We start from the raw sequence: 8,309 nt of genomic DNA on the forward strand, positions 1-8,309 counted from the left end.
AGATTTCAGAAAACTCATATTTGGAGAAGTCGATTCATATACCCAAGTTGTCCCAATTATATTGGATAGTTTTCCAATAACTGAGATGAGTAGCAATTTTTTAATTAATCAGAAGTAACTAAAATGTAAACTTCAGTTTCCCCATTGCACCAGGCACACGTGGTGAGTAGCCACTGTATTAGACAGCACTGCCCTAGAACAGTTCCCATTATCACAGGGAACTCTGTGCACATTGCTCTAGGGTCAGACAGCCCTTTGACCATGGGGGTGACCTTGGGCAAGTCACTCAGCAAATGGCATCTACCTCACAGGGTTATGGTGAGAATTCTGCGTATGCACGTATGTGCATGCATTCTCTCTCGTGCACAGCAACGAACTTGCACCCCCTCCTGGAAGCTGGCACACTGGGAGCCCAAACGGTAGTCACCCCCATGCCTTTGCTCGGAGTGCCCTCCTCTCTTCCTGCTGCTTTGCCACCATCTCTGACTTGGTCACATCTGACATCTCTGCTCTCTACGTGTCTCTGTTCCAAATTCCCTCTGCCCTCATGCCAATGGGAATCATGCCTGAGATCAAATCTGAGAAAGCAAGACCCAGTTTTGTTTTCACGTGTCGCTGTCCGTTGTGGAGTGTGCTGATTGTGTTTATGTAGTTGTATATTGGCACTCTTGGGTGTCACGACTATCTTTTAGAGTGGTTGCCTTTTAAATCATGACTTTTAAAGGGATTGAATTTTAGGCTCTGTAGAGGCAGCAAGTTGCTAGAGAGGCATCTGTCTCTGGGAGCATCCAAGCAGAAAAGACTAAGGCTCCCTTTTGGATGGATTGCTGACTGCCATCAGGGTGTGTCTACAAGGCACCTGCAGGCTGGAAGGCCCTTGAAGGCAGAAATTCAAGGAAAAGTATGGTGAATCTTGGCGTTGCCATCGCCAGAAGCAGAAGAGGCACAAAAGCCTCATTACCTTAGCTGAGTTTCATACTTGTCTGGATAATGATGGAGAGACGTGTGTCCACTGAGGTAGGAAACCATGAAGGCGGGTGAATCAAGGGTGGGTTGGCCTGTGGTGCTTTTTGGAGGAGTGAATAAAAAAGTAGAAATTCCATTGTGTGTCTGTTCTTTCGGGGTTTAAAGGGGAAAAAAGATGCTTGGGATTTTGACTGGAGCTGGAAGCCTAGACTCCTGGGTCCCTGGAGAGGAGAGACAGTGGGGGTCTGTGCAGGATAGAATCCCTTGGGCTGGAATTGAGAGACTTTGAGTTTTGCCACCTGGAGGGGCTGGAGCGGACTATTAATTGTTTACACCTTGGGGGCTGTGATGGTAAACGTCTTAGCTCCGGAACCAGCTTGGCCCATTAATGCCCCCAGTCTGTTCAGCTTCTCTGCAGCCCTGCCCTTGGATTGTCCCTTCTCATCCTGACTCTAGACCTGGTCATGGGATCTGCTTGGCTGCTGAGACAACAGCAAAGATGATGGGCAGAGGCTTGAAAAGTGCTCATGCCTTGGGACGTCCTCTCTTGCTACCCGGGGGACCCCTGTCACTGCCACCACATCAAGAAGTCCAGGCTAGGGAATTCCCTGGTGGTGCAGTGGTTAGGACTCGGCGCTTTCATTTCCGGGGCATGGGTTCCATTCCCGGCTGGGGAACTAAGATCCCGCAAACCCCACAGTGTGGAAAAAAAAAAAGAAGTCCGGGCTAACCTGCTGGTAATAAGAGACATGTGGCCCAGTCAGCCCTGACACCCCAATCAGTGTCGACCCTCTGAAAGAGAGCTGCCTAGCTGACCAGCAGCTGAAACCAGCAGACACCAGAAGAACCATCACCCAGCTGATCCCAGACCACGTTGCCAACCAATTATTCTAAGCAACTGAGGTTTGGAGGGGCTTGTTACGTAGCAAAGGATCACTGATACAGGCTTGTCCGCTCTCTCTGTGTTGTGGTCTCTTTCTCCCCTCAATGTGACCCAATGACTAAAATCTTAAGCTCTGCCACTTTTTAGCTGCTACGACCACCAATGTGACATTCCTTCTCTGAGCCTCAGATTCTTCTGAAAATAGGGATGAGAAAAATAGCGCCTATCACATGGAGTAGTTGTGAAGACAAAATGAGAAACAGCCCCAAGAGGTCATGGTGGCCATTCGTGCTGGTTATGAAATGTGTCTGGCCAGGTGGGGGGCTGGGGTGGGGCATTTGGGGCCCGGACTGCACTTCCTCCTCCTCTCCCGGTGGGGTTTGGTAGGGTCATGTGACTAGCTCCATCCAGTGAATTGTGTCAAGTCACTTCTGGGTGGCATTTAATCATCCATGTGAAACCTTCCTGGGCTCTCTCCTGTGCACAGAAATCAGCATTAAGTTGGTGACTGCTCCACGATTATGATGAGCACAGCGCCCTGTGGGCAGTGCTAGACATGGAAGGTCAAGGATAAATCAACCTTTTTTTTTTTTTTTTTTTAAGATTTTTGGGATGTGGACTTTTTTTTTTTTTTTTTTTTTTAATTAATTTATTTATTTATTTTTTGCGGTATGCGGGCCTCTCACTGTTGTGGCCTCTCCCGTTGCGGAGCACAGGCTCCAGACGCGCAGGCTCAGCAACCATGGCTCATGGGCCCAGCCGCTCCACAGCATGTGGGACCTTCCTGGACCGGGGCACGAACCCGTGTCCCCTGCATCGGCAGGCGGACTCTCAACCACCACGCCACCAGGGAAGCCCCTGGATGTGGACCATTTTTAAAGTCTTTATTGAACTTGTTACAATATTGCTTCTGTTTTATGTTTTGTTTTTTTGGCTACGAGGCATGTGAGATCTTAGTTCCCCGACCAGGGATCGAACCTGCACCCCCTGCACTGGAAGGCAAAGTCTTAACCACTGGACCACCAGGGAAGTCCCTTAAATCAACCGTTTGTGAATGGGTACTTCTTCAGCAAATACCACTCCTCTCCCTCCCACTGGAGGGGAAGTATACGTCCCTGCTCCACTGATGTTGGCTTTGTCCATATGATTTACTTTACTCCATGGAACGTTAGCACCCCCGACCTCAGCAGAGGCCTTTGGTGCACTTGGTTTTTGTGCCCCTGTGATCTGCCATGAGAAAGACATTAGCCAAGGAGCCGCTGATCCCAGAAGACTGTGAAGTGCCATGGAGGAGAACTTGAATCCCCCTCCCAAACTGGACCCCAACCCATCAAAGCACAGCCAGAAGCAGAGCTGCTCCAGCCACCTACAAACCCTTAGAAAGAAGAATGATTGTTGTTACAATCTCATTTTGGGGATGGTTTGTTACACAAGCATTACTACAGCATGAGTTGACTAATATAACTTTGTGGCTTTAAACCACTGAGTCTTAGGGACTTGTTTGTTACTGTAGCATAATAGATTCTGTCCTGACTGATGCCAGGGTCTAGCACCTGCCGACTAGTGGCCACTCAGTAAGTGGCAGCTATTAGGATGATAACTATTTGGCCAGACACATTGTCTCCAGAACCAACATTGTCTTAAAGGTGCTAGGCACTGCACTAAGTGCTTTTTTAGTTTTCTTTCATTTGACTCTTAAGACAGCCCTTTGAGGTTATGACTATTAATATCCACATTTTACAAAAGTGAAAACTGTGGCAAAAGAGGGAGAAGTTAACCAGGAGAGGTGATCATGGACTCTGGAGTCTGATCTTCCCTAGCTGTTTGACCCAAGCCAAGTGACACCGCAACCTGTGCCTGTTTGTTCCTCTGTAAAATGGGGACAATATTTTCAACTTCACAGAGTGGTGGTGATTATGCAATGAGGTACCGCAGGAAAACACTTAGCGTGGGGACCCAGCAGGGAGTAATCCCTTAACAAAAGGTAGGGTCTTCCCTCTCTTCCTTCCAAAGAGGGGGTTCCCAAAGGTTGAGACCCCTCCTTTTTGCATCCCACCTCCCTGAAATGCATCACATCACAAGGACTCAGGCTTGTTCTGCTAAGTTGTTTAATCTATTGGCACATGGGAAGCTGTAGCTGAGAACAAATCAAGACCGAACGTGGCACATGCCTCAGTTCTTCACTTAGCCTTGCCAGAAGGCTGGGGGCCTGGAAGACAGTTGGCCTGGGTGATGGTGTAGATACGCGAGGCTGAGGGCACCAGGGTCCCAGGCTTGGTGTGGCAGGCATTCTCTGTAGCACAGCCCCGAGTAGCAAATATGACACCTGTTGGAGGGGGAGGGATTTCAGACTGGAGTCAGGACTTCCAACCCCTCCCTCCTCATGACCCTGGGGTCATGCCCCTGCCACCTCCTCACCCAGTTCTCTGGACCCACTCTCTCCCCTAGAATCTGGAAGTATGAGTCTCCAGTTCTAGAGCCTCCCTGTCCCCTCCTCCAGAAATCTAGGTGCCCCTCACCAGTCTGCACTTTGCCCGCGCAGGTGATACAGCGGCTTTCCTGGCCAACACAGAGTACTTCCTTAGTTGAAGAGCATGTTTCCTTGAAGTGGGTGATGCAGGCAGGGCACTGGAGGCCATTCTCCGTACGATTGTTCTCGGGAGCTGGGGAAGAGGGTGGAGCGTAAGGTGTAAGGGACGTTAAACCCTTTCCCAACCTCACAACAACCCTGGGGACACCGGTTGCTAATGGACACTGCATTTTACAGGCGAGGAACTGAGGCTTAGAGCAAGGAAGATGCTTGCCAAAGGTTACAGCGTGGGTCAGTGGCTGGTGCTCACAGCAGGCTCTCAGGTGGGGCAGGAAGGGACTCCAGATGTGGGGCTGAGCTGGCACTTACTGGGCAGGGGATCGTGGTTGCAGACGTCGCTCTGGCAGCAGCGTGTGTTGGACACCATGTAGTTCTCAGGGTCCATGGTGATGGAGACGAATCCTGAGCTGCAGGCGCTGGATTTCATGCACCCCTTATAGGTGTTCACCGACTGGTGGCCCTCTGCAGGATGGCGAGGGAGGGGAGGGCTCAGGGGCCCTGGCCTGGACCCTGGCTTCCAGGTCTCTCCCAACCTTACAGCTGCCCCAGCCCGCTGCTGTCTAGGGAGGTCTCTTCCAGCCCCCCAGAGTCATACCCCCTTATCTGCCTGGGGCATGGTCTGGACTGTTTATTAGGTCCGCTCCACCCCACCCCCTCCAGGCTTTGGTGGTCTCTTGCAGTTCCCATCGGCAAGCCCTGGTGCCTGCCTGCCTGAGTGGTCCCTTCCACCCCACGCCACCCCACTGCCATCCTCTAAGGGTCACATCTGTAGTGGTCTTTTTCAGGCCGCCTATGGCTATCTCCATGGCAGTGTGAAATGGTCTCTTCCAGCCTTTCGCCCTCCCCTGACGCTTGGAATCCCTTCCACCAAATGCTGGAATGCCACCCTCGACCCCCCCAACCCTGTAACACCCATATCCTTCTCTGTCTAATGTGGTCTCTTCCAGATTTCCCCAGGGTCACTCCCCAGACCTCCCACCGATGGTCTCTTGCTGCCCTCCTTGGCTACTCTCAGGTCTTGCCTGAAGTGGTCTCCGTCCAGCCTCCACGGCCTTCCCCCTCCCCATGGTACGGTGGTCTCTTCCAACCCTAGGGTTTCCCCTCTAGGGTTTCCCCTCTTTACCTCACAAAAAGGTGTTTTTTCCCCCAACTTCCTCCTGCGGTCCCAGGGTCCCATCTCCCTCCCATATACTCCCGGGTGGCCTCTTCAAGACTTTCAGGTCCTTCCCCCACCTGCCCACTCTTGCTAGGTGAGTAGGGCAGCGTGCAATCTTCTATCCCACTTACCTTACACACCCCCTCCGGTCGGAATGGTTCCTTCCTACACTCAACGTTGGCCTTACCTCCCGTCACATCCTTCCTTCTCCAGTCTCACGCCGTGCCCCACCATCTTCCTTTAACTAAGGGTTTCTGGGTCTCTTTCAGCTTTGAACGAACCCCCCACCCCCTGTGGTTTCTTCCTTTGCCCCCCTTCTCCCCCACCCTCCCTCAGGCCTGGGATAGTCCCTTCCATTTCAGTCTTGCCTCTCCTCTCCCATTTTACTCATATGTCTCCCCATTGCCGCAGCTCCACTTCTTCTCTGTGATAATTTGCTCCATACTTCAGGGTTATCTTCCCTCTCCTGTCTGTTCTTTTATATCTCTCCCTCTACCCCAATATCATCTCTCCTCTTCTTGTCAGGAATGGTCCCTTCCAACCCGCATCCCTAGGGGATCCCTCCCACCCCAAATGGTCAATCTGGTCACATTCCTTCCAACCCACCCCAGCCCCTTCCTTCTCCTCTACACGTCCCCCTCCACCTCTTGCGTATTAGATTTTCCCCCTCTCACGATTTCTCTCTTCCCCCTTGTCCTTTCCTTTCCTAATCCCCTCCTGCCTAAGAAAGTCTCTATATCTGCCCCCCACCCCCACCCCATCAACTCTTTGGAGTCTAATTTTCAGAAATCCCTGACAACAGTGGTTTCTGTCGTTCCATCGGATTCTCTTCCCTCCATCCACCTCGAGATTGCCTTTCCCTCTTTCCTGCCTGCTCACCACTGGAAGGTTCCTCCCCTGCTACCCCCGAAAGCACAGCCCCCTCCCCAGGATCTGACACCACGCCCTGCCCTCTTACTCCTGTTGGTGTGAGCCACGATGACCACGCAGGAGTCCTGGTCGGGGTCACAAGTTTGCACATTTCCACTGCACGTGGGTCCGGAGCCTGTACACACCTCACAGCTTAGTGGGTACCCTGCAGAGTAGAGAGCAGGGCTCTAGTCAAGGGTGGTGTGGTCTGCGGACCAAGACTTCGGATGGAGTCCAGAGGGGGATGGGGGGGCGGTCTGAGGGTGGAGGGAAAGGTATCTCCCTGATTGTTCTTGGGCGGCGCATTGGCGGCTGTCCAGGGAACTGTCCGAAGCTCCGGCAGAGATGCAGCGGTGCTCCAGCAAAGCTGCTTTCAGGGGTGGTAAGCGACTCCACCAGGGAGCAAGTTTACCTAATTACAAGGCTGGGGACTTTGGACGCTCGGGTCCTCTGAGAAAGTTTGGGGACAGGGAGGGGTCCTGGTGAAGGTTTCCATGGACTTTTGTGAAGCTTTAGGTCGAGCTGGTTCTCGGAAGTGAGATCCTCCTCCTTGTAGGTACCACGCGTAGGTCTTGTAGATGGTAGGAGCCCAGGCAGGGGTACCTGAGGCTGGGATCTGCATCCCAGGTCAAGAAGGGAGAGCGAGGACCAGGAGGGCAAGCGCATGGCCCCCTTGGTACTGAGAGAGGAGGCAACTTGGGGCCCAGACACTGGGCAACTGCGTCCTGGGGAAGGTGGGGCTTGCCTGAATTCCTGCATCTAGGGGAGGACACCAGGGGTCTGAACTCCCTAGAGTTCTGGGAGAAAGAAAATCTCTCCCCCGCCCCATCATTTTTTTTAAAAAAAGATTTCCCTTTCTAATCATACTCTCATCTGATTTTCTAGAATTCAGATGTCTTTTTTTGGCCAAGCTGCATGGCATGCGGAATCTTAGTTCTCCAACCAGGAGTCGAACCCACGCCCCCTGCAGTGGAAGCGCAGAGTCTTAACAACTGGACCGCCAGGAAAGTCCCCAGATGGCTTATTTTTAGACCTTGCCTGGGGGACAGGGGATTCAGAGCCCATCAAATCCCCTTCTTTCTCAGGGATTCACACACACAAGTTTCTGAGCTATTCTTCCCTTGGGGCCCCAGTCTTTCTCTCCTTTACCCTCTGCCTTTGCCATGAATCTGAATTCCCAGGACACCTCCTCTTTCCCCTTCCCCCCTGGAGGACCTTGCTGAATGCCCCTCTCATAGTCCTCTTTCCGACGGTCCCAGGATTCCAGGCCCCTAGTCACTTACCAAGACCCAGCAGGGTGCAGAGCAGCACGGAGGCCAGCAGGAAGGTCTGGGGTTTCGTAGAAAGGCTCATGATGGATGAGTGAGTGCACCTGCAGTCCCAGGTCCCCAGCTCTTCTTATAGGAAGCTGAGGAGGGGTGGGTCTGGACCCACCCTACCCCTAGGGTGAGAAAGAAGTGATGTAAGATCTGGGGGCAGGTCTCTGTAGCTCTGGGGTGGGGAGGCAGAACCAGAATCCGAATGCGGCATGGGCATCTTGTGCCCAGCCCCCTCCTCCACGGGGACCCCAGGAGTCTGGACTTCCAGCCCTCTCTTCCATCAGGACCCAGAAGGTCACTTCCCTATTTTCTCACATTCCCACCACCCCCCCTTTTTTTTTTCTGACCTGAGGCCCAAGATCAGAATCTCAGAATCGGGTCATTTGATTCCCTGCAGGGTAGAGCAGCTGCTAGGACTGAGATACCCTTCTTTCTCTTCCCAAGGAGGTGCCCAGCGTGGGTGGGGCCCTACCTGGGAGTGTCCAG

At 52.6% G+C, this 8,309-nt stretch overlaps 1 protein-coding gene across 1 annotated transcript; it reads right to left on the minus strand.

The window, feature by feature from the left end:
- Positions 1-3,979: 3,979 nt before the first annotated feature.
- On the minus strand, positions 3,980-8,259 carry PINLYP (phospholipase A2 inhibitor and LY6/PLAUR domain containing). The gene is made up of 6 exons (XM_060085100.1): positions 8,171-8,259; positions 7,788-7,945; positions 6,554-6,670; positions 4,749-4,901; positions 4,369-4,512; positions 3,980-4,175 (listed from the first exon to the last, which is right to left on the minus strand). Exons 2-6 carry the CDS (start codon positions 7,855-7,857, stop codon positions 4,030-4,032), a joined length of 630 nt encoding a protein of 209 aa, XP_059941083.1. The 5' UTR covers positions 7,858-7,945; positions 8,171-8,259; the 3' UTR covers positions 3,980-4,029.
- Positions 8,260-8,309: the final 50 nt, after the last annotated feature.

The sequence above is a fragment of the Mesoplodon densirostris genome, chromosome 19 (genome assembly GCF_025265405.1).
Source record: "Mesoplodon densirostris isolate mMesDen1 chromosome 19, mMesDen1 primary haplotype, whole genome shotgun sequence".
NCBI classification, from domain to species: domain Eukaryota; kingdom Metazoa; phylum Chordata; class Mammalia; order Artiodactyla; family Ziphiidae; genus Mesoplodon; species Mesoplodon densirostris.

Excerpts from the sequence above, each read along its gene's own strand:
- PINLYP (XM_060085100.1), bottom strand. The coding sequence starts at position 7,857 with ATGAGCCTTTCTACGAAACCCCAGACCTTCCTGCTGGCCTCCGTGCTG. Across the intron at positions 4,902-6,553 it reads CGTGGCTCACACCAACAGGA|AGGGCCACCAGTCGGTGAAC; the intron begins GTAAGAGGGCAG and ends GCCATCCTGCAG. Across the intron at positions 4,176-4,368 it reads CGCGGGCAAAGTGCAGACTG|GTGTCATATTTGCTACTCGG; the intron begins GTGAGGGGCACC and ends CCCCTCCAACAG.